At 33.1% G+C, this 27,016-nt stretch overlaps 1 protein-coding gene across 1 annotated transcript; it reads right to left on the bottom strand.

Moving 5' to 3' along the window:
- Window positions 1-1,586: 1,586 nt before the first annotated feature.
- SGO2 (shugoshin 2) lies at window positions 1,587-26,281 on the bottom strand (the record flags this gene model as incomplete). Its single annotated transcript, XM_081261691.1, has 8 exons — window positions 1,587-1,842; window positions 10,726-10,880; window positions 12,900-15,728; window positions 16,671-16,897; window positions 18,325-18,410; window positions 22,891-22,968; window positions 23,795-23,970; window positions 26,155-26,281. 8 exons carry the CDS (start codon window positions 26,279-26,281, stop codon window positions 1,831-1,833), a joined length of 3,690 nt encoding a protein of 1,229 aa, XP_081117817.1. The 3' UTR covers window positions 1,587-1,830.
- Between the last annotated feature and the right edge of the window lie 735 nt (window positions 26,282-27,016).

The following is a 27,016-nucleotide window of genomic DNA, read 5'->3' as shown; positions in this document are numbered from 1 at the left end:
TCATAGTAACATGGTCTTCTTAATTAATGGGGAGTTATATGGACAAAGGTAAAAATTACAATCATACTTCACACTGTGTATTTTTTCTATTACATATCATACTATGTAATAGAAAAAAATACACATGAACCAGAATTTTAAATGTAGGGGGGAATAAAACCAGAGGTACACACATTTACAATCAGGGAATAGAAATTCTGTGACCAAATTCCACCAAGAGTAAAAGCTCAATAAATGTGACTATATAAAATGAAAAATACTTTGCATGGGAAAGAAATAAAAGGACAAATCTCATGAAAAGGAGAAAAAAAATAGAAATAATAGGGAACCAAAATATAATACCTTAGTGAATTTAAGAGGTATACAAGTCTTAAAATAATAGTTCAGGAAAGTGAACAGAGACTATGAGGTGCCAAGCTCTTAACCACAGTGTAAACTATTGTTTTAAGAGTCTTGTTATGGTTTAGATATGAGGTATCACTCAAAAGCTCCTGTGTTAATGCAGGAATATTCAGAGGTAAAATTATTAATTATGAGAGTTGTAACCTAATCAGCCCATCCTAGTTTGGATGGACTAACTAGGTGGTAACCATAGGCAGGTAGAATGTGTATCACTGAGGGGTGTGGCCTATAAGGATTTATCTTCCCTATGGCTCCTCCCCTTGTTCCTTGCTTCCTGGTTGCAAGATATGATCAGTGTTCCTCTTCCATGTCCTTCCACCATGATGTTCTGCCTTACTTTGGGCCAAACCAATGGAATCCACCTACCATAAACTGAACCTCTGAAACTGTGAGATAAAATAAACTTTTCCTCCTCTAACTTGTCCTCACCAGGTATTTTGATCACAGTGACAAAAAACTAACACAAGGGGCTGGGGGTGTAGCTCAGTGGTAAGGCACTTGCCTAGCACATGTGAAACTCAAAGGTATTGTGTCCATCTACAACTATCTATCTATCTATCTATCTATCTATCTATCTATGAAAATCTAACAAAAGTATCCCTCCTCTATCCAACTGACATACTGACATTATTGGGTGGCTATTCTACCTTAGCAGTAGAAATGTCACCTTTAACATTATGAAGAAGTTTCGTGCCATTCTATATTCCTCTAGTAGTCTCCCTGTGATCTTAGGACAATTAGCCACAGAACTACCTGAAGCATTGGTTAAAAATGCAGATTTCTGGTCCTACCCCTGTACTGGTGAGAAATTGTCTAGGACTTATTACTAGAATAGTAAGCAATATTTAAAATAAAATTTTAAAAACCAAACTCAAAAGGGTCTCAAAGGTTAGTTCCCTCCCCAAAGTCATCAGATTTTATATGTTAAAAAAAAGTAATAAACTGATCCCTAACAAGTATTTCTGAAAGTAGAAGAATGAAGGATGAGAGAAAACTGGCCAGGGTAGGAGGTGATTTTTAAACCCCTTTAAATGTTCACATGTATTGAATGGCTCAAAACAAAACAAAACATGACTTGATATACAAGATAACCAATGCAAAAGTATTTATTAATATACTTTATTGGTTAAAAGGGTAATAATTGGTTTGGTTAAAGGATATTAGGTAGAAAGAAACTTAAATGAGCAGGAATATGATGATCAAAATGATTATGAAATTTTAAATATTATAAAAACTGATATTTTATGTACATTTTTCTAAATACAAGAATAGATAGATATAGTAACACTCCAAAAAAGACAAAAGGCCAAAAGAGAATAAAACAAAAAATATATCCTCAAGTGTTTCATCTTCTTGATCCTTGTTTTATTTCTTTTCTGACTTGTTATACTTTGAGAACTCTGGAAAACTAGGATCCATATATTTACCTTATCTTCTCATCTTTCTGCAAAAAAAAAAAAAAAGGAAGATTAACAATAATAATAAGTCCAAACTAATTCCTTTTCTGTGAAGTGTAGAGAAGAAAATTGCCTCATACTAGAAGAAAAGCAGGCTTTGCCATGCAGTTGAAATACCCTGATAGTGGGATTTATAAATATGGTCTAAGAAAAAATAATCAACAGATTTTATACATAATTTGTTATATATTTCCTTTTTATTATGAACTTCAGCATACATACAATAGGTGAGTGTAATATACAATTTAAAGTTTCTAAATGTACAATTTAAAAACAATAAATGTTTCTTAACCTACCCCTCAGGTTAAGAAACATATTACCACACCTAAGAAGTCATCAGTATGTCCTTGTCTAATCACATCTCCTTCTTTCCCCAAAAGTAACCAGCATCATGCATTGTATTAATCATTTCTATGCTTTTCTTCATAGTTATTTTTTAAACCTCTGTGACTGTACTCCTAAAAAGTCTATTGTTTGGTTTGATCTACTTTTGACCTTTATATATCAATGAAATCATGCTGTATGTGCTTTTCTGTGACTTCCTTTCTTCCTAAACTACTCATTTTCCCAAGCCTCTCCTTATTGAAACATTAAACATACTCATAGTATATTCTGTATTTGATTCTGCTATCAGTCATTTCTGTTGGAACTTAGTTTCCTTGTGTGTGTAGTGTTTTCTTTTACTGTGAGCTAGCTGTTTATTTCCCTTGGAACTTAGCTGCGGAAAATGTGTTGAGGCCAAAGTGAAGGAGGGTTCCTCCAGAAAATATTTGCATTTGCTTCTTCAAGACAACAAAAGTGCTATAAGTCATGGGGTACTTGTACTACATCTTCCACTTCAAGTTTTTTGTGTCTTCCAGATATTATGAATTCCAGCTGTGATTTGCACGAGGTCTTGATTTTGGTTATTAATTCTCAAAAATATTTTTTTCCTCCTAAATTCAGCACCAGAGTTACTTTCTGGGGTTGAAAAAAAATTAGTGGGAAGTTATTTTTGTTTGGTGCTCTACTGACAGAAGAGCTCAACGTTATTTAAAAGGAATCTACTATTAGTCTCTTCATTTTAGCTAAACCCTAGGATTTGTGTTCTGTTACTTAGAAAGTTGTAAATTCAATGTTAGGTTCACTTAGTTAAACAAATGCCTTCTGGCAAAAGCCAGGTTCAGGCTCCAATTACTGTTTTGTGTTCTAGTTCTCATTCAGTCTCTGCTCTGAGCTTTTCTTGCTTTCCTACTAGCTAACAGATTCATTTGAGTTATTTTTTTCTTCCTTTACCCAGTAATTTTATTTTCTCACTAAGTTGGTTGATCCATCTACTTAGTATGTAAATTAGGTTGCAAAAAGTGGTATTGTATTTTTTCTTTACATGCGTGCATACGTATGTTTTTAGAAAAAAAAAAACATGCATGCACACAATCCCAAATTCAGAAGAAAAGAAAGGTTAGATGGAGAGTGGGTCTATTTCTCTGTGCTGTACCCTGTTCCACACACCATATAATACTAGTTGGCAAATTTTCTAAGAGCAAAACAATCACAATGTACATTCAGTACAAATAGTTACAGATGGCAACCCAGCTGCCACACTTTTTCTTCTTTCTTTTTTGAATTGGAAATGGAATGTAGCAGGTATATCATAGTTTCTGGTTAACCCCCATGAGAAAAGATTCTAATTGAACTGCTTGCTCTCACAGAATGGTCATCATAGATATCTGGGATAGGAGTGGCAAGAGTAATCAGGAAAGTGATACAAATGACATATTTTAAAGTGTCTACCTTTTAAGTTCCAAAGCACTAAACATGATGAAACAAAACATTTTTAATAATAAAAGCCAGAATCCATAGTGAATATATAATAAGTATGATATTTATGTAACAAATAGCAAAGTGACTATCTTTCTGGAAAAAAAAAAAAAACTACTACAGGAGATACATGGAGACATAGGGACCCAATAATAACAGACTTAAACACACTACTCTCAGATCCTCTATAAATTATCTTAGAATGTTGTAAAGGAAGGAGAACTTCTTGATTCTCTTACTGAAGCAAATGTAATACTGATAACCTAAACCAGATAGACAGGTCAAATAAGAAAAATGGTAAATCCATGTTAATTATGAATATTGACAAAAAAATTCTAAAAAAAAATTAGCAAATATAATCTGATATCACAATAGGAAGAAACACATCATGACCCATCATGATCATGGGATTTATTCCAGGAATTCAAGGTTATTTCAATATTAGAAAATCCATTATCATATACCATATGTTAATAAATCTAAGGAAATAATGCATATGTTTATCTCCACATATGCTAAAAAAGACTGAAAAAATTCATGATAAAACACTCAAAAGGCATTGAGGGACACTTTCTTAATATGATAAATTAAACATAAATACCTTAATCCTAAAGCCAGAATCATTAAATGAGATAATAAAAATATTTGCTCTAAAATAAAAAGTAAGAATGTCTTCTATTCCTACCACTATCTGACACTATAGTGAGGTATTAGCCAATGCAAATAGACAAGAGAAATAAATTAGAGGCATATGATGGGCTAAAGAAGTATAACTATCTCTATTTTCAGAAGATTTCATAGTATACCTGGAAAACTTCAGAGATGAATGACAGAAAAATAAAAAATATAAATAACATATATACTGACTGACACAAATTCAATAGTCTTCATATATACAAAACAATAAACCGAGCATGATTTACATTTCCATTTAGGATAGTAACACAGAAGACTAAATATTTACAAATAAATGCAACAAGAATGTGCAAATTCAATGTGAAGAAAATTTTAAAACACTTCTAAAAGTCACATACAAAAAAATAATTTACACAAATAGAAAGATATTCTCTGTTTTTGGATAGAAAAAGCCAATGTTCCACAGTTTAGCTATTGTGAATTGTGCTGCTCTAATGAATGGATAAAAAAATGTGGCATATATACACAATGGAATATTACTCAGCAATAAAAGAGAATAAAATCATGGCATTTCCAGGTAAATGGATGGAGTTAGAGAAGATAATGCTAAGTGAAGTTAGCCAATCCCAAAAAACCTAAATGCCAAATGTTTTCTTTGATATAAGGAGGCTGATTCATAGTGGGATAGGGAGAAGGAGCATGGGAGGAATAGATGAACTCTAGATAGGGCAGAGGGGTTGGAGGGGAAGAGAGGGGGCACGGGGTAATTAATGATGGTGGAATGTGATGATCATTATTATCCAAAGTATAGGTATGAAGACATGAATTGTTGTGCATATACTATGTATACAACCAGAGATATGAAAAATTGTGCTCTAAATGTGAGAATTATAATGCATTCTGATATATTAAAAAGAATTTAATAGAGAATGAAAAAAAAGAAAAAGCCAATGTTACAAAGATCAATCCCTAAATTAACATATCAATTCAGTGAAATCCCCCCCAAAATAACAAGCTAGACCAGTGGTTTTCAACTCAGTGACATTTTACAACACCTGAAGATATTTTTTGATTATTACAAATGGGGGGATGCTACTGACATCTAGTGGATGGAGGTTAATGATACTTTAGTAGTATCTTAACAATGCACCCAAACTGCCTCTCACAAAAAAGAAATATCTAACCCCAAATGTTAGATAATCTAATCTAACAAAATGTTAGTGTTGAGGTTATAAAAATCTGAGCTAGACAAGTCAATACTGAAGTTCATATGGAAAAATAAACATCTAAAAATACCTGGGAGTTGGTCATGATGGCACATCCCAAGACACTTGGGAGGCTGAGGCAGAAGGATCACAAGTTCCAGGTCAGTCTGGACAACTTAGTAAGAACCTGTCTCAATATTAAAATTAAAGGCTGGGGATAAAGCTCCATGGTAGAATGCTAATGCTTGTCTGGCATGTGTGAGGCCCTGGGTTCAATTCCCAGTGCTGCAAAAACAAAATAACAACAACAAAAACCCATGAATGGGTATTATCTCTACCAGACTTTAAAACATACTAAAAAGTCCCCATAATAAATAAGTTGACCATTGCAGTATAATAAAAAGTCCAGGTTAGATCCTCCCAAAATTCACATATAGGAATTTAGTATGTAACCATGACTAATAACTCAAGTCTCTGATAAAGACACATTTTTATTTATTTAATTTTGGTACCAGGGATTGAACTCAGGGGAAACTCAATTACTGAGCCACATCCTCAGCCCTATTTTGTAATTTTATTTAGAGACAGGGTCTCACTGAGTTGTTTAGCACCTTGCCATTGCAGAGGCTGGCTTTGAACTCACGCCCTCCTGCCTCAGTCTCCCGAGCTGCTGGGATTATAGATGTGCACCACCATACCTGGCCAAAATGCATTTTTAAATAGTGGTGTTGGGACAGGTATGTAGCCATTTGGAAAGAAGAAAGGCTTTCCAACTATATCTCAAAATTCAAAAAGGATAAAAGAATTTATTGGTAAATTTGACTACTTTGAAAATAAAAAATTTTAATGTAATTAGAACACAAAGAAGAAAACTGATAAATGAAAAAAATATTGACAACATATTCCATACCACAAAGGACTAATTACTCCTAAAGAATACCTAATATCTGATGGATAGAGGATCATAAACCCAATAGGAAAGTAAGAAAAAGACATAAACCGACCAAAAAAATGATATAATGATAAACAAGAATATAAGAAAAACACATTCAGTTACAGAGAAGTGCAAATTAAATGACATGGAAATAACTAATTTTTATCTATCACAGCACAAATTTTTAAAATATGACAATACATTCTGTTGATGAGGTTGTAGAAAGGGCATTCTCTACCACCCTGCTGATGAGACGCATATTGGTACAATGGAATGGAAATAATAACACATGAACTTAATCACATGACAAGTGAATAACATAACTTCAATGAAGGAAATGGGAAAGGAAAAAACTAATCTAAGACAAAAAAAAAAAACCCACACATTATAATCTAGCTAGTTAACATGTTTCTCACAGGAAAATGGACTAATGATTCTAAAATTACTTGTGTATACACTGAATTGAACAAATATTAATAGTGAGAATGAAGCTTTTCAGTGATGGGGAAATTATGAATAAGCAAATGGGGAAGGCTAAAATGAACCCTACGGTATTGGACTGGAAACAGAACTACTAGTATAAATTCATGATTTTTACTATACATATAGATAAAAAAAATATAAATGTATGTGTCTATGTTACTATACTATACATGTATTTCCTAGCTCTGTCTATCAGAAGGTCTAACTGCAATGATGTCTGTGGTAGACAGATCCTTAAGGAGGATTTCCCTATAATTCATGTGTACTGGCACTAATGATTTTGCATAATCCTATTACCTTGATTATTGGCAGGAGTTATGATCTGTGTCTAACCAATAGAATGTGACATGGGTGGCAGGCTACCTGGCTTCTGAGAATACATTTCATTGTATAAAGCTCCATCTTACTAGTGGATTTCTCTAGAGACTCTCTCATAGCTGACTTTGAAAGAAGTGGCCTGGTTGGGAGGGAAGCTGAGAACAAGTCTATATCCAACAGCAAGATGCTGAGGCCCTCTGTTCTACACACATAAGGTAATGAGTTTTGCCAACCACCCATGCTGTCTTCAAAGCACATTCTCTCAGTAGAGCCTCCCGATGAGAACCAGTCTGGGTGATACCCTGATTGTAGCTATGAGACCCCAAATAAAGGACCAGTTAACCATGCCTAGATTCCTGGACCACAACTGAGAAGTAATAAATGTATGCTGTTTTAAGCTTCTAGATATGTGGTAATACTGTTATGCAGCAATAGATAGCTAGTCCAATATAATATAAGCAATAAGCATACTTTGTGCCTAGACCTTGATTTTGGAACAAAATTCTACAGTCAAGGGAATCAGGTTTCTTGAAGAAGTGCTAGATTCTAGGGCCAGGCCAGAGAAATGATAAGCCTAGAACATCTTGTGAATCAGAAAGTAAGTAACTGCTCAAAATATTATGAGGTCTTGTCAAAAGGAAAAAGAAACCAACCTGAAGGCATTTTTAATACCAAAGTTGGGATAACTTGAATAACTCAAGATTTACAGTAATGGGTTTTCATCTATAGAATAAAATAGATATCCATGACTCTACACTTATATGAATGAATAAATAAATAAATAAATAAATAAGGAAGAAAAAACAATACTTTCTTATAGAAGAATTTCAAGTAGCATAGAAGAGGGATATAGAAAGTATTAGCCAAACATCGAAGTAGTAATCGTTGCAAGCATGACTCACTACCAGTGGATGCTAAAATTAGTAAGTGAAATTTTGAGAAACAAGATACATAAATGTACCCCACATCCTTCATAAAGGAAAAGATAAAAACTACAGTGGAAAAACCTGGCAGACACCACTGCAACCAAGTGATCAAGCTTACCTTACCAGTAGTGAGACATACTGACATGATGAATCCTTGATATGATGCAATGAGAAAGACACATCATCTGTAGAGTTATCGCCCAAAATGCATGGTCACATTGTAATCATGAGAAAACATTACAAAGGCCTAAATTGAGGGTCATTCTATGAAATAACTGACCCATAGTCCTCAAAAGCATAAAAGAAAAGACCAAGGAACTGTCACAGGTTTGAGGAGGCTAAGGAAAAATCAAAACCCTGGGACCCTGGGTAGGATTCTAAAAAACAAAAGGATGTTAGAGGCAATCTAAAGTTTTGTTAATAGTATTGTACCAATGCTAATTTTCTAGTTTTGATAACTGTAATGTGGCAATATAAATTGTTTAAATTAGGTAAAGTTGTGTAAGGGGTCAATGGGAAACTGTGCTATTTTTTTCAACATTTCTGTAAATCTAAAATTAATTCAAAATACAATTTAACTTAAAGTTCAACTAAATAAAGAACAAAACATCTATAGATATTTCTCCAAGGAAAATATACAGTAGTCAATAAGCACATGAAAAGATACTCAAATATCATTGGTCATTAAGGAAATGCAAATCAAAATCATTGTGAGATACCACTTCATACCCAGTAAGATGACCAGAATCAAAGTCAAATAATAACAGATACTGGTGAGAAGAAATCAGAACTCTCTTCAGTTGGTGGTAATGTAAAATGTTATATCAGGTTTGGAAAACATTCTGACATGAATTTTTAAACAGCTACCATGACACAGCAATTCCATTCCTCAATGTATAATCAAAAGAAATTAAAACATGATCATGCAAAAACTTACACATGAATTTTCATAGAAGCATGATTTATAATAGCAAAAAAACAAACAAAAAAACCCCAGGAAAACAAGTGTTCATCAATAGATGAAACAATAAGCAAAATGTGGTATATTCATATAATAGAATACTAGTCATAAAAAGGAATGATTTACTGGTATAGCATACATAACTCCTGAAACATACTGCTAAATGACATGTCTAGAACAGGGAGACCTATAGAAACAGAAAGCAGATAAGTGGTTTCTTAGGGCTGGAGGGTAGGGGAGTATAGCTAAAGGGAATAAGTCTTTTGGGGGGCACGGTGGGGGGGGTAAAGAAATATTCTCAAATTGATAGTTGCACATATCTGAGGAATATGGAATATGCTAAAAAGCCACTGAATTACACAACTTAAATGAGTGAAATTTATGGTATGTCACTATAAAGAGCTATATTCTATATGTTGATAAATCTGTTTTTAAAAAGCATTGGTCCTTTATTTCACTCTTTCTTCTTTCACCCTCCCTTATGTTGCTGCCCTCTGCTAGTTATTTTTTAAATACCTGTCAAAACCATTAATGTCTCAAATTTTATAAAAAGAGCAAATACTGAAACAATGCAAAGGAAGTTTTAGTATATTTTTCTCTAACCTACAGAAAACACAGCTCCAAGAATGATTAGATTTTCTAAAGTAGCATATTTGATTTATTCTTAAAAACATGAGTTTTTGAATAATACAAATGTAAAGGGAAATCTGGTCATTTTGATGCTCATTAAGGAAATTTTAATAGGGATTGGCTTTTAGTTGACAGGAATTATTGACAATTTTGTTACATGTGATAATTTTCATCTAGTTTTGTTAAGAATTTTATTAAGAAATTCTCAGTATTTAGAGATGCATACAGAAGTATTTTAGAAATTAAATCAGTATTAGGGACTTACTTTAAAAAAACAAAAAGAGACAGATGAAGCAAATATGGCAAAATATTGATAAATATTGAACCTGAGGAATAGATAAATTGATGGGAGGCAATAGCAGTCTCTTTGTTGAGGTATATATAAAGTTTACACAAAAAAGAAAAAGTAGGGCTGGGGTTATGGCTCAGTGGTAGAGCACTTGCCTGGTACGTACGAGACCCTGGGTTCGATCCTCAGTACCACATAAAAATAAATGAATAAAATAAATGCATTGTGTCCAATACAACTAAAAAATAAATATTTTTTAAAAAGTATTATTATTCTTTGAGACCAAAGGACACAAACCACATTGACTTCCTCCAGAGAATAAGGTGGAAAATAAATAAATATGGGTAATAGATATAGACAACATTGGCTTGTAAATCATAGGCAACACATATAAAAATATAATTATCAATTTACAATTTAAAAAATGGCAGTAGTAGAATGGAAACTAAACAAAACAAAACCACTTTAAATTCAAGCCCCCATTCTCTCCATTAAAAAAACAAACAAAAAAAAAAAACCCTGGTTAAAGAATACATTTCTTTACATCTACCCAGATTATACTGTGGCTGTTATATGTCAACATTATATGTTTTACTGATGTTTAGGAGTGTTCTAATACTAATTTGGCATAATTTTTTTCTTAAGCACCTATTTTATAATAGCATATTGAAATCACTGAAATACTTGCTTTTTGAGACTTGGCTCTTTGAAACTCGCAGGAGCACACCTCCTTCTTCTGCTTGGCATCTCTAAAGATAGATCTTCTAAGTCATTTTTAGATTTAGCAGTGTTATTTGAAACAAAACTGGTATTTGTCAAGTCCTGTAATGTTCTGCTACCTGCAAAGCATTATTTTCACAAATATTTGTAAAATTGTACACAGAGTTATAGAAGTGGGATATATGGCAATTTGCAAATCCATGGCAGGAATTTTAAACCTGATGATTCAATTTTGAGAGTAAAAGAGGACTAAAATTGGAAACAAATTATCAAAAAAAGCCTGCAGCATTTTTATTATAAAATCACATACAAAGCAGCCAGGCGTGGTAGCACATGCCTGTAATTTCAGCTACTCAGGAGGCTAAGGCAGGAGGATAACAAGGTCAAACCCAGCTTCAGTAACTTAGAGAGACCTTATCTCTAATAAAATTTTAAAAAGGGCTGGGCTGGAGCTGTGGCACCCCTGGGTTTGATCCCTGGTACCAAAAAAAAAAGAAGTCATATACCAAAAATTCTTCATGGTTCAACTCTTCACAGAAACACAAATTTCTTCACATTCATTCGACATAGATGTCACTATTGCTCACTGTGAAAGGCACTATGAGAACAGAGGGATGAGAGGTTGTTCCCCAGCCCTGAAACATATCCTATAACTCTAGACTTTGTACTTCTTTTTCTTCAGGTGGCTTTTACCTGAACATCCTTATCCATATCAAAATCCTAGTGTTCTACATACAAGTTTTGAAATGTTACTTCCCAGTAGAAAAAATTCAATTGATATGAGAATGTATCACCCTTACCTGTGCCTTTTTAAGGTTGACGCAGTGCTTTAAGAAGCTAACACAGAAGGGTAAAGCAAACCTCCATAGAACCCAGAGAAGAGATTGCAAAACTCTTCTTTGGATCCTGCCTGGAGTTACCAATGAAAAAAAAAAAAGAAAAAAATATGGGAATGTCTAATGTTACAAAATTCTAATAACAAAGGAATATCCTTAGGATTCAATGTTAATGAAAAAAGTGAGATAAGTAAAATCAAATATAGTATTATTTCAAATATGTATTTTAAAATCTGCAGATTCAAGTTTTCAAGCATATGGCAAAAGGTTGACTGCCATTTTTTATTTGATTTGATTTTTTGTACCAAGGATTGGACCCAGGGGAACTTAACCACTGGGCCACATCACCTTTTTATGATGTTTTGTTTGTTTGTTTTGTTTTGTTTTGTTTTGGGTCTCACTAAGTTGCCTATGACTTCACTAATTTGCTGAGGCTGACTTATGAACTTGCAATCATCCTGCCTCGCCTCCGGAATTGCTAGCTCAGCTTGACTGCCATTTTTCTGGGTGACTTTTTTCCTGGTTTTCTACTTCATTATTTGAATAACTGGGGAAAGAAAAAACACTAGCAGAGTAAAAATCTTACCTATTCTGATTAATTAATAATGTCTTTGCAAATTCCTCTAATTGAAATTTCCCCTCATTATATCCTTTAGCATAATTTACCTGCTTTTATTAGAAGATTTTTATTTCACCACTGTATTTTTTTTTTACTTTCACATGCATTATGCATTATGTTCTAAGGAAAGGATGCTGGTCTTACTTTTCAGTCCTTGACAGCACCTAGAATAACTCTTAGATCACATGCTATTGAATGAAGAGTTGCACTCTTAAGAAACTTGTAATAGTCTTTGGCTATTATAAGTAGCCAAATAATAAAACCAATGCCATTCCTTATAATATACATTTAAAACACTCAATTTCCTTCAAACACATGAAAAAGGAAGTTTTCTACCTAAAGCTATTATTAGATAACTTTGTGGTAAAGACCAAATCAGCATTTAAGGTTGTAAATGTCCCTGACAATACTGTTATCTTCTCAAAGCACTAGAATTTAATTCGCTTAAGCTACACAGTTATATACTGTTTTAAAATTCCATGAAAAAGACCAGTTATGGGCTGGGGATATAGCTCAGTTGGTAGAATGTCTATCTCGCATGCACAAAGCCTTGGGTTCAATCCCCAGCACCACAAAAACAAACAAAAAACAGTTATAACATAAAATACTTTTACTGACTAACTGAAAACCAAAAACAAAGACATACCACTTCTACAACTTGATCACCCCAGGTATTGACCTACCTCTTCCTGATTTTCCTGTTTGCTGGCTGACTTCTTTTATCTTCTCATGTACATCATCGCTTACTTGAAAGATGGATAAGTTCTCCAAGGGAAAAGTTTCTTTTATCATCAGGTTTTTACTGGAAGAAATACTCAAAGGTATTGAACTTTCACAAACATTGTCAAAGGAAGAATCTTGTATGTTAGGGGAATATATCTGAGCTAAAGATTTAAACACATTTGTGTGAAAGTATGGCTTAATTTTGATAGTACTATCTTTCTCCAAATAGTTTTCTTTATTAGCTTGTTCAGAGTCAAATGACTTTCTGTGATCAATGTCAGGTATTATCTCCACTACATCACTGGTCCCTGAAGAATGATCTTCGAGGGTCTTCCTTTTCTTTGATTTGGATGTCCTTTTATTTACTTTTTTGACCTCGCACTTTTCTTTTATCACTTCCACAAAAGTGACATCTCTTTTTGTATTCAGAGTTATGGTGCTTTGCTTGTGATTCTTAGGTGGCTCAGTCTGTTTTCCAGGATCAGAATCTGCTTCATTAGTACTATGTTTTAAACTAGACAGTGAAGAATCTGTTAACTGACAAATTGATTTGTTCTTATCTCTTATCAAAAAGTTCTTTGCCTTGCCTGATGATTTTGTTTTATGCTTGTTAACAAGTTTATAAAGATCTGGAATTTCATTACAACTTTCCTTTTCATTATTGTTGATTTCCATATAATGTCCACTGATAATACCTTCACATTCAAGTCTTTGTTTAGATTTATTTGCTTTCAAATCAAGATCTTCTGTATAGCTCTTTTGGTCATGCACATCCTTATCATTAGGCTCATATAACTGGTTCACTTCAGAAATTATTTCAGTCTTCCTATTTACTTTCTGCTTACGTTTCTTATTTATTTTTGATTCATTTTGTTGAACAAGTTGCATATTAGCAACAAGCTTTTTCAAATCTAAATCGTTCTGTATCTCATAGTCACATAAATTCCCACTATCTTTGGTGGGAAAATCAGCTGCTGGAAATTCATTTGCAACTTCTAGGTTTTCAGAAATGGTTTCTTTATACTTTGGGGTTAAAGAAACAAAGTTACCTTTTTCTAGGTCATGCATACCTTTGTCATCATTCTCACATATTTGGTTGACTTTAGACATTATTTCTGTCTTTCGATGTGCCTTTTGTCTAAGCTTCTTGTCTACTTTTGAATCATTCTGACAAGCAAGTTGCACATCATGGATATGCCTTCTCATCCCAGGAACATTCTGAGTTTCATACTCACATAGTTCTTTACTCTTCTTGGTACAAAGAACAGGTGTTTGAAATTCACTTGAGTCTTTTAGGTTTCCAGGAATGGCTTCTTTATCCTTTTGTAGGAAGAAAGGATCACCTTTTTCTGGGCAATGCACACTTTTGTCATTTTCAAAATGATTCACTTCAGAAATTATTTCCGTCCTCCGAATTATCTTCTGCCGAAGCTTCTTATTAACTTTTGACTCATTTTGTTGAACAGGGTACACACTGGTGATCTGCTTTTGCAAACCCAATACATTCTGGGTCTCATAATCATGTATGTTTCCATTACCTTTCATGAAAAGAGCAGGTATCTGAAAGTCTTTTGAAACTGCTAGGTTTTCAGAAAAGGTCTCTTTAACCACTTGGGTTTGGGGAAAAAAGTTACCTTTTTCTGGGACATGTAGACCTTTATCATTAGCCTCATATATTTGGTTCACTTCTGAAATTATTTCAGTTTTCCTATTTACTTTTTGCCTAAGCTTATTATTTATTTTTGATTCATTTTGCTGAGCAAGCTGCATATCAGTGTCCAACATATTCTGGGTCTCATAATCACAAAAATTTCCATTATTTGGGGAGGAAATATCAGCTCTTTGAAATTTATTTGCAACTTCTAGGTTTTCAGAAATGGTTTCTTTATTCTTTTGGTCTAGGAATAAGTTATCTTTTTCCAATTTGTGCATCACAAATGTCTGTGTAGAAGCTTTACTTTTATTATACGTTAGAGAATCTTGACCCATATCCAATTTGCTGTCCTGTAGAAATTTATGCTCATTTGTTACATGCATTCCTCTCTCCTTTTCATTATAGTGTGTATTTTGTCCATCATCTTGATCAAAGCTATTCTGAAGGGTTGTTTTCTTCACTATGTTTGCCTGTATCAGGTGTTCAGTATTGCAAATAAAATTTGGATCCTCTGAATCCCTTTTGCCATCTAGGACAACAGATTTTTCTGGTCTATTTTCAATCCTTTCCTCAACATCTACATCTGAACTCTTTTTGCATTTTTTCTTTGATCTTTCTCTCTTTTTATCAGAGCTTGAATCTTTTACTTTTCTGAAAGTTTTTTTTCCACAATCATTTGGTTTTATATTACTTTTATTTTTAGTGCCTCTTGAAACTGTAATAATTTTGCTTATTTCACTAGCAGTTAAATCCATGTCATCATCATACACAGTTTTCTGCTCCTGAAGGTCATCATTATTCTTAACTGGACTCATGCATTCTGCACTAGGTTTGCTGGCAAACTCCAAAGATATGTCAGGAAGGCATTGTCTATTTCTTTGTACTGTAATATTTTTTTCATTAGTATAATCATTTATCTCATTATTCCACTTTAGTTCTGGACTTAAAATCTGTTGCTGATCTAAATCTGTCACACAGGGAGTGTCTTCAGGAGACTCCCAAGATGACCCACACTTCTTCCTTTTGTCCACATTAGTAGGAGATGGTTTCTCCTTTCTGTGGCTAACAAATGGGGCATTTCTCATCTCACTCACTAGTAAACTCTTAGAATGCTGATCTGAGTGAGAACAGCTTTCTATAAATAAAGAAGAAAAAAATCAGAAATAGGTAATAAGTTACTTTAAACAAATTAGAAAATGAAGCTATTTCACAGAGAAGATTTCTGACAATATATTCTTGCCAGATCCTTATATTATTAAGAATCTATGCTGATAAAAACTTAAATTTTAAAAGGGTATCTATGGAAAAATATATACTACTGGAGAATTCATACTGCCTCAGCCCCAATAGTAGAGTGGAGTAGAGCCAACAGTAGAACCATTAACATATGATTTCTAAGGGGAAGGAGGCCAATGAATGAACCCAAATATCAGAGATAACTCTGATACGAATTATTATACAAAAGCTATTAGGCTATGTATAAATTGTCAGAAAGGACAAATAGTTCTAAGCTCTGAATTTAATACAGTTATGACTTTATATGTCAATCTGAAAATCTATGACAAATATGTGAGTGTCAGATATACCACAGGATAATTATTTAGGAATACCATGTAAATAAAATATTCGTGCCATCATTGTTTGTTACTCAGTCATTATGCCGGCTCAAGAGTTTGGTTTACCACTATTGGGTGGTAAAAGTCACTGTAATATCCACTTAAGCTCCCAATTTTCAAGTTTATGAAAAGAAGAGGAAAATAACTTACTTAAAAAAATTATATATAAAAATATATAAATATTTATATATATAAATATTTATTTTCAAATCATAGGCTAAGGTACCAAGAAAATCTTAGGCTTGCTCATTTTTAAATATTGCTTCTAGAGTAATAGGCAATTATGGATATTACATTTGTCAGCATATTTCCTTTAAATATCAGCAGTTTTAAATGAGAGAAGTTAGCACATTTGTAACATTAAGAGATCTAACTTACTAACTACTTACATATCATCGTCCTCAAGAAGAAAATCTGATGAATGTAACTAAGCTCAAAATGAATTTTTAAAACAATCTCACCTTTGGGAAGTACATCAACAATGGAAGAAATATCTTCTGAATGATCTAAATCATTCACATTCTGATTATTTTCTTTATGGAAGGACACATCCAAATTACATTGAGTTGATAAAGTTTGTCCTATTGATACTGAAGAGAGAATATCAGGTGATGCTTTTGATACAATTTTGTCATCATTCTGCATTTTCTCTTTATCATCATCATCATCATTCAAACTTAATGGAACCCTTAAAGGCAAATGAGAATTGAGAAATTTTTCTTTTAAAAAATTATTTAGGAAAAAAAGAGAATACTACTATATATCCTACACGTATTAAGCACATAGCCTTATGCCTTTATGAATAATTTTATGTCAATAATTCAATACTATAGATGAAAGAAACGGAAAAATTCTTTAAAAAATTTTAAAAGTCTGATAAGATATAACTTTATCCTAATGGTTGGGTATTAGGTAGTGACTAGAAAAGAGCACAAAGGTGCGGTATCTAAAGTAATATTACTAATCTATTTCTTGGTCTAGGTATGGGTCATACAATGCTATTCACTTGTGAAATTTGCCAAATTCTAACGTGTATTTATATTTTATTTCAAACAAAAATTCACTGAAAAAAACACTATGAAATTTGTATGTGTATACGAAACAATATATGTATAATAGTTAACATATTTTTGAAAAAGAACTAAAGCCCTACAAAATAATACATTTTGCCATTTTAAAACTACAGTAATTAAAATGTACTGGCATAAAGTGGTAATAACATACATAATAGGCAAATCAATGGGATAAACTAGAATGAATATAAAAATTGAGACAGTATGAGAATTTTTAAACTATAATTACAACTAATGTTTCAATATATAAGTGCATTTATTTGTCTAAAAAGCATAAAACCTATAAATTACATAACAGAAAGAACATTTTTGGAAAGAAACAACAGGATTTCAGTCAAAGCTATTAGTTCATTAAGTCATTTAACTTGTCTTGGTCTTGATGACTTTCTTTTAACTTGACAGGTTTGATTGAAATAAGATGCATTCTATGACTTATAATAAAATTAAGGAATGAGAATTCTAGACAGGAGGAAAATAGAAAAGATGAAAGTTAATTATAAAGCTTGAGGTAGTATGATAAACATAGAAACAGTTATCAGATTTCCCCAGCAAAAAAAACAGAGGTCAAAAGAAAGAAAATAAATTAAAAGTAGGAGGATACTACAGATGAACTTGATTACTGACTTAAGGGTTAAGTTTCTTTGGAGTCCTGAAGATACTGCCTATACAAGAAGACACCACAAACCATTCTCATTCCCACATTAATAGGCAACTACAGATTGACAAAAAAAGACTGTACAATGAAAACATTGATTGTGTTATATAAATCCTCTGTGCTCTGAACCAGTGAAATCAAGCCCATGTAACCAAGAGTCCACCGCGGTGCCTCTTTCTATTATTTCAAGGTTTAAAACCGAATGCTTTGAGAATATCTAATTTCCTTTACTGGTAAAATGTTAAAAATAAATTTCATTATTTATTTTTAAATGCTTTTCTATATTTTAAGAAATAAAACCAAATAAAAACTATTCAAGGTCCAATCTGCCTTATCCTAATGTAGAAGTTTGCAAGTCACTATCTAGCCAAGTTTTGAAGCAATTACCTTGCAAATGGAAGACGAATGGACTTGCACTGTTTACTAATCCATTTCTTCTTGCTAGCTGGCAGTAGAAAAGAATTTTGATGGAACTATCAGAAAAAAGAAAACAGAACAAAGAAAATTGAAAGTAAAGTTTCTAATTTCATTAAATGATGTTAGTCCTTAAAGTAGCAAACTATATAAGGACATGCATGAGTAGTAAAGGGCAATTTTTGCATTAGTATTCAATAGTTGACTGAAAACAATATGATAATAAGATTAAAACGGTTCATCCTTAATCATACCACCCAATAATTCTGTTAAGTAACCTTCCAAATATTTTTCTATGAAAGGAATAAATATTCGTACATATATAAGATTTTTACACTTATATGCATACATTCATGTCTACATATTATGTTATATATATATATATATATATATATATATATATATATATAATGTATATATCATCATATAATATAATGTATAATACATTGGATCTATCATACATATTTAAAATTCTGGTCTAGGTGATTTTAACCTTTTATATTTTTGAATAGCTAGACTTTCTGAATTTTCTGAAATAAACATGTGTATTAAATAATTTTAATAAGGACCATAAAATTACACAACATACAACCATGCTATGAGGCAGCTTTTATCAACAGGTATAATTAATAGAAGCTGCCTGAGGAGCCTAAACACTGGTCCCCACCTGGCAGTACGCAGTACCTCCTCTTAACCATCCACATGAAGTCAGAGGAGATTTGTTAAAACAGAAGACTTTGAGGAAAATAATGAGTTTTATAACATAAGACACCTAATATATCTAAAATACAACAGAAAATCACTCATGTACCAAGATTCAGGAAAACCTAATTTTTTTTTTTTTTTTGAGAGAGAGAGAGAGAGAGAAAAAGAATTTTTTTAGTATTTATTTTTTAGTTTTCGGCGGACACAACATCTTTGTTTTGTATGTGGTACTGAGGATGGAACCCGGGCCGCACGCATGCCAGGCGAGTGCGCTACCACTTGAGCCACATCCCCAGCCCTGGAAAACCTAAATTTATAAAAGAAAAAAACGAACTACAGACACCAACTCTGAGATAACAAATATTGGAATTATTTGACAAGAATTTCAAAGCAACCATCAAAAAATGCTTAAACAAAGAATTATTAACTTGCTTAAAACAAGTGAAGAAAGAGACTCAGCAAAGAAACAAAGTATCAGAAAACCAAATTTGGACAAAACCAAGCAGAAACCTAGAATTGAAAAATAAAAAAACAAAATAAGACAAACTGAAATAAAAATCCAGAGAGCTCAAAAGTAATAAAAGACAGAAGGGGAAAAAACTCAATGAAAGTGAACACAGAACAATAAAAATCACCCAAAAAGAACAAGACAGAAAAGGGAATGAAAAAAAATTAATAGAGTCAAGGATTTGTAGGACTTTCACAAAAGACATAACCCTCACATTCTCAGAGTCCCAGGAGAGAAGAGAGAGGGCAGGGGTAGAAACATACCTGGAGAAGTAGTTCTGAAAATGAAAGACATCAACCTACAAATCTAAGACACTGAATGAACCCCCAAAAGGATAAACCCAAAGAAATTCATGCCCAAACACATCAAAGTCAGAATTCTCAAAACTAAAGACAATGAAAAAAATTCTGAAAGCAGTAAGAAAATGACACCTTACCTACAGAGTTAAAGAAACAAGCATTTCTAAATAAGTTAGAAAATTAACATAAAATAAACCACAGAAAAACAGAAAAACTTATTAAAGAAAAAATGAAAACTAGTAGGCTTAAAACACCAAGATAGAACTCAAAATTAAATTAAAAGAATGATGCTTTTAAAGGAACAAAAGAAAAACTACAACTACCTAATATAGTGAAAAAATTACAGGTCAAATACACAGAAGTAGTCAACTGAGAAAATACAATAGACAAAATTTTTTAAAATGACATAGTACTTTGGCCAACTCTATGCAAATCAGTTTAAAACACTGGATAAAACAGATAATTTTTCCAAGAAAGGTAATTAAATAAAACTGACCATAGAAGGAAGAAATTTTTCTAAGTAGATCAATATCTATAGAAAAAAAGTTGACAAAGAGATAATCACTCCTATTAAAAAGGTCCCAGGTCCAAATGGTTTCACAAAAAATTCTACCAAACCTATAAAGAGAAATAATTCTAAAACTATATCACTTCTCCAGACAATAGGAAAAGAAAAACTTCTAAAATCTTAGTATATATGATATTTTTATCAATGCCTAAAGCCTGTATGGAGAAAAAACTACAAAGAGATCTCACTTACTGGCAAAAATAACTCAGTAGCATGAGTTAAAAGAATAATAAATCATTTCTTAAGTTTATCCCAGAACTATGAGATTAGGAAAACGACTAAAATAAGTAATCAGTTGAAACCTAAGAAGAAACACCATATGGTAATCATGGTAAAAAGTTTTGTTTTGTTTTTTACATTATTTAGCATTATTTTTATTAAAAATCTCAAAAACAGAGAGATTGCAGGATAATATGTACCTTGCTTTTTGGAATTACAAAAAAAAAAAAAAAAGGGAGCTGGGTACAGGGGCATACACCCCATAGTCCCAGTTCCTCAGAAGGCTGAGATAGGAGGATAACTGAAGCCCAGTTCAACAGAGCAAAGCCCTGGGCAACAAAGTGAGACCCTGTCTCAAAATAAATCAAAACCCTCGAAAAGCCTCAATCTCAATGAGAAAAAAAAAAAAAACACTAAACAAATTAACTGCATTCTATTACGTTTTAGACATTGTTCCTGCATGCACACAAAAATCCTTGTAATCAAGTTACATTCTGGTGGGATGAATAAAACAAAATTAATGGGTAAAATTATATATTATATAGTATAAAAAGTGGTCAAGGAGAAAAACTAAAGCAGGGAAGCAAGATATAAAATGAAGGGTGGGATGGGCAAGTGTTTAAATTTATACAGAGGAGCCAAGGAAAGCTTCACACGGGAGCTCACAAATATTGGAGCCAATATGTGAAGGAAGAACAAGTATGGAGGTGCTCAAAGTGGCAGCTCATCTGTGCTCGAGGGAGTGGGCGGAGGTCTGCGGATTGAAGAAGTTAGAGTGGATGGAGAGGAGAGGAGTTTATGAGATGTGAGAAACAATAAGAGTTTCAGTTTTCAGATCAAACTGGGCAAGAGATACGATGAAGTCACTGGAGGGTTTTAGGCAGAGACTACGTTTTAACAGCATCACTGTGGCTTTTATTTTGTCTTGAGAAGAGTGCAGAGCTAAGAGAACAGAAGCAAGAAGCTCAAGTTGGGATGCCTTTACAATACTCAGGTAAAAGATGGTGGTACCATGGCCATGGGTGGTGAAAGAAGGTTGTGAAAAAAGGTAGAATTCTGGACAGATCATAAGGACAAAGCTAAAAGGATTGGCTAAAGGATCAGAGATTGGGCAAGAAAAAAGATAGGAAAATACTTCAGATAAAGACCTCAAAGAAACCAGTTTGGTAGCAAAAGTGAAATTTGAGATACCTTTCAATGGCCAAATAGGTGTCAAGCAGGTATCTGGATAAGTATCATGTGGAGTTCAGAGGAGACAGCCAGGCTGGAGCCGCAAATTCAGGAGTTACCAGTACATGGTGATAAATAAAACCATGAGATTGATGAACTAAGTCAGGAAAATAAAGAAGAACCAGCAAACAGGATGAAAAATAACAGCTAGAGAGTTAGGATAAGACATAGGTATGTGTGGTCTTCTAAAAGTCATAAACGGTCAATATTAAGACCAAGGCTTATCTGTAGAGTTTTACAACATTGACATTAATGGTGATTTTCAGAATAGCAGTATTAGTGTTATGGTGGTGAAAACCTAACAGGGGTGGTACAGGAGAAACTGTAGACAGTATATACAAAACTTTGCTATATTCACACATAGGATGCATCTGTAATCCTAGCTACTTGGAAGGCTGAGTGAGGCAGGAGGATCAAAAATTCCAGGCTATCCCTGGGCAAAATAGCAAGACCCTGTCCAAAAAAAAAAAAAAAAAAAAGGTTGGGAATGTAGTTCAATGGTATAGCACTTGCTTAGGTATAGAACAATCTCTTCCACCTAACTTGAATTCACTAGCATTTTCTTCACAATTTTAATGATTCCCTTGTTTACATTTAAATCCATCTAGAATTTATTTTGGAGAATGCTATAAATAGAATCTGCCTCTAATTCCACCCCACAAATAGTTTTTCCAATTGTTTCTATCTTTTATTTTTAAAATAATACAAATTCTCCCTAATTTGAAATGCCTACCTTTCTATTAAGTTTTTATTTCTGAGTCTGTTTAGAAGCCATTGTATTTCAATGAGCTATGTAACCCTATTACTTTTAATAGATATCTAAATTTTATGTAATAATTTCAATAACCAATTACATGAAATAATGTGCTGTTAGCCAGTTAAAAATGGATATTATCACTTCTTTGCACAAGGTTTAAAATATGAATCTCTAACCTTGATGGTATTTAGCTATTCTCAATTATCCTCAATAATGCTAAAAAATGACATTATCCTCACACAAATTCACTTACCTCAGAAAGACTGCTCATTTCAATTGCAGTTATTAAGTTATTGTTCATGAGTGATTCTATTTCAATAAGCTTCTTATTCTGTACATGTAAAATAAAGAGAGACCTCTTTTAATCAGTTAAGATTTGGAGTTTATTATAATACAATACATTTGTGAACACTGTCAATGTGAGAAGACTCAACTGTTTTCTATGGAGATCACATTGAGATAAAAAGGCATTACATTGAATAGTCCAAATAGTCATATACACAGACATTTTGAATGCTTTTGAGATATCAACTATAAATTTTCCTACAAACATTTTTCTATCTTCTTATAATAATATATCACCTAGCAAATAAACATAATTGATCAGAGATATTTAACCTTTGAGTATTACAGGTCACTTCTCCATTTTAAATTAATTTCTACTCATTTTAGATTTAGATCTATAGTTGCAGCCTAGCTGGCTCTCACTGCCCAGCCTATGGACAGAGAGTTGAAAGTTCAAAGAAAAAGTAACAATTACAACCTTCATTATATTTGGTTTGTAGCCAGGGAAATGCTACCATTAAAGGAGAATACAAACACCCTGGGAGGGTCCTCATTTCATTTTCCAGGAGGAATTTAGCTCATCCTTCTATAATGTACTAAAGCATCAAGCTTTGCTTTGCTATGATAATCAAATGTGCATCACAAAATTATACTGATTTGCAGAGCACACAGCACACATTTAGAATTAGACTGAAGTTAACTATTTTATTACCCATTAGATGTTGTCCTTTAACACAAATTTACATAGCATATTGATTATCAATGCTTCTTTGCAAAATCAAAGACTTAAAAAACATTTTTAGTTTCTATAATAATGCAATTAAAAGGTTCTAATTACACGTTAGAATTCAAAAACAATATAGTTTCCATACCAAGTTATTTAGCTTTAGACGGAGAAATGCATTCTCAAAATTCAGTTTCTCCACTTCTTTTTGCAACAGCATCTTTTCAGTTGTAATTCTTCTAGAATTCTCTTTTTCTCTACTAAGAGCTTGAGCTAATGCTCTATTGTTGTGCTTTAGAGAAATTTTAAAAATACTAGAATTGTCTGTAAAAAAAATTGAGTTAATATTAAATTTATGCTTTAAGAAATTTTTATATTCCTTAGTAAAACTATTTTTAAAAAATGTATTTCAGTTTATAAGTTTGAACTGAATGCTAGAAAAAAATAGCAATACAGATGTCATTTTGAAAAAAAATTGTACCCAGAGTTTAAGATGAAGAAATAAAAGCTACACAGAAGATGAAGAAAAGAGTTGCAAAGAGAGCAAAATGTATATAAATGAAGTTGAGAATAAGAGAAGCACAGTAATACAGACCCAGTGTCCTAGATAGTTAGATCAACCATGAAAATGAACTCTTGATACTTATTGCCCTACCTTCTTTCCTACTTTTGAATAGAAGGTAAAACAGAAAAGCTGATCCCACAGCTCTAACTGGCAATGTCTCATAGGAATTGAGATAGTCAATCTGTGAAACATTAAAAACCAGTTTCTATAGTTCCAGAACTGGATAAATAATTTTATGTTCCCAAAAGTCCATTTTTTAAACCTCAAGTGGAAGCCAGGCAAGGTAATGAATGCCTGTAATCCCAGCAACTAGGAAAGTGAGGCAGGAGAATCACAAGTTTGAGGCCAGCCTCGCAATTTAGCAAGGCCCTAAGCAACCTAGCAAGACCCTGTCTCAATCCCTGGTACCAAAATAAAAGGGGGAAGAGGGATGATGGAGATGTGGCTCGGTGGTTAAGCACCTGTGGGTTCAATCCCTGGTACCAAAAGAACATCAAGTAGAAGGCGGCATCCTTACTGTAATTTTGGACAATAGTCAAAACTATGGGATCTCCTACTTACATCCAAAAGAGCCTATCTCTTATTTTTAGGCAGGGACTGCAATCTAAACCTGACCTGTATGTTTTAAATGACTATGCAAATATGATTCAAATCACTACTGAAATGCTATTCTGTTGGTAGCAAAGAAATTTCAGTGTGTATTCTTTGGTTTAACTCATCTTGAATATAATATGTTCCCTTTGTACACTTAAAGCATAATTATATTTTTATAATTTGGATTTATATCTTACCATATGCCAATAACATATTCCACTGGATAAAAGTATAGTTTATGTAAAATATGCTTTATAAAATGTAATAATATTTTTAGATATTCAGAGAAAATTTGGGCAACTAAAAATCAGGGTCCAAAAAGTAGCTTTATCTTTGGCATTGAGAGAGTAGTTTCAGATAGCTCTCCTTGGTAGAGCTGGTGGAAAAAGACTGGAACCAGTTCAAACTTTCCAGAAGCTAAAGGTAATAACAATTTTCCTGTTGTATTCCTCAAGCACAGCATATCCCTTATGATAGGGGGTGCACAATGGGTCCTGCCAAAGAGAGAAGGACTCAGCCACTATAGGAGATGGGCTAACATACAAGATGGCCCTAGAGACCTAGACAGGAGCAACATCATGATTTAAAGATACTCAAGGCTTATTTATTTCATAACACAAACACAATTATCTTTCAGAGGAGATATAGCAGCAGGAAATGTAACTACAAAGGACACTTCCTCCATTCCAACTAAAATGGATATAAACCAATTCAAATAATTTATAGAATTAGTGAGAATTTATTCTGGGGAGTTTCTCCTGTATCCCTCCCCCAGCCCCTTCATGAATTCATGAAATCCCATTCCCAAAGCATTTAGTATCTTCATAGTGAGCTTTGGCTATATAAAATAACCTACTGAGCACCCCACTCTATGCCAACGCCACTCTAGGTTACCATCCAATTGCCACAGCATGCCAGAACAATCTATTACTCTTTTTAGCTCTTTTCCAGAGAAATCACTTTGGTATTTTCTTTGCAGCATAAGATGTAGCTGCCTTGGGTCACCCAAACCTCACTGTTGAAAATGCAGCTGTCACCACTAAGAAAAAAATCAACAAAACTACTCAATTAACAGGAGCTGAAGGACAGAGGAAGGATCAAATGGGGGAAAAAATTACAACTAACAAAACAGTAGGTTTAGCAATTTTCTGTTCTTTCAGACAGGATCTCACTAAGTTGCTAAGGCTGGCCTCAAACTTGTGATCCTCCTGCCTCAGCCTCCTGAGTAGCTGGGATTACAGGTGTGTGCCACCATGCCTAGCATAATTTTCTATTCTTGATGAAATAAGATAGCAAATATATCAATTCTCCAAGAAAAGTAAAAGTGTGAGTATACTTGTGGTACTTACTGATTATTTTTGTTTTGATTTTTGAAGCAAGAGAAACGTTCAACTTAGTCTTTGAAATTCTTCTGTCTTTCACATTTCTCTTAATTCCTGAGGTAATTGAGTTAGCTTCCATCATTGGGTACTCCATCACTGAAATGAAAGAAAAAGAAAGGGCAAAGGATGGGAGGTAGGAGTTATTAATAATAGTATTAATACAAGTAAAAGGAACAGATCACCCCAAACCAAGATACTTCAATAACAGAATCCACCAACACCACAGGAAAGGGTAATATAATCACATTCTAAAATTTATGCCCTTCATAGATAAGTATCTGCAAAATTCTTCACATAAAATCTGAATGTATGGAAGCAATAAAAAGTAATTTAAAGTAGAATCCAAAAAGGTAAATGACTATCTTTTTTTTCATTCAAACCTATATGCCAGGCACTAGACTAAGTACTGAGAACAGAGGACAGGTTATGATCTCTGCTCTCAAAAAATAAATAATCCAGTGTGGGAACAGACTGTTTTAATACAATGTAGGAAGTTTAATGGAAGCACAGAAGACATATGCCTAATTTGAGAAAAGGGAGGGGGATTAGAGAAATAGGAAGGAAACTTTAAACTTGTCTATTTGTCTATTAGATTTATGGCCTATTAGACCTTAAAGTCTAATTAAAAACTGAAAGATAAAGAAATAATTCAATTATAGTATGAAAAGAACTGTGGTTCTAATGCACAATACACAGAAGTGATTAACTCTACCTGGGCAGAGGAAAGGATCAGAAAAAGTTTTCAATGAGAAAGTGCAGTTGATGTGGAGCCAAATACTTGGAAAAGACCAACCTCCCAAGCCTGTATTCCTTCCCCAAGTCTCTCAAA

The sequence above is a fragment of the Spermophilus citellus genome (assembly GCF_964194105.1).
Source record: "Spermophilus citellus genome assembly, chromosome: 11".
NCBI lineage: Eukaryota > Metazoa > Chordata > Mammalia > Rodentia > Sciuridae > Spermophilus > Spermophilus citellus.
Note: the sequence above shows the minus strand (reverse complement) of the source record. Positions and strands in the feature narration are given on the sequence as shown.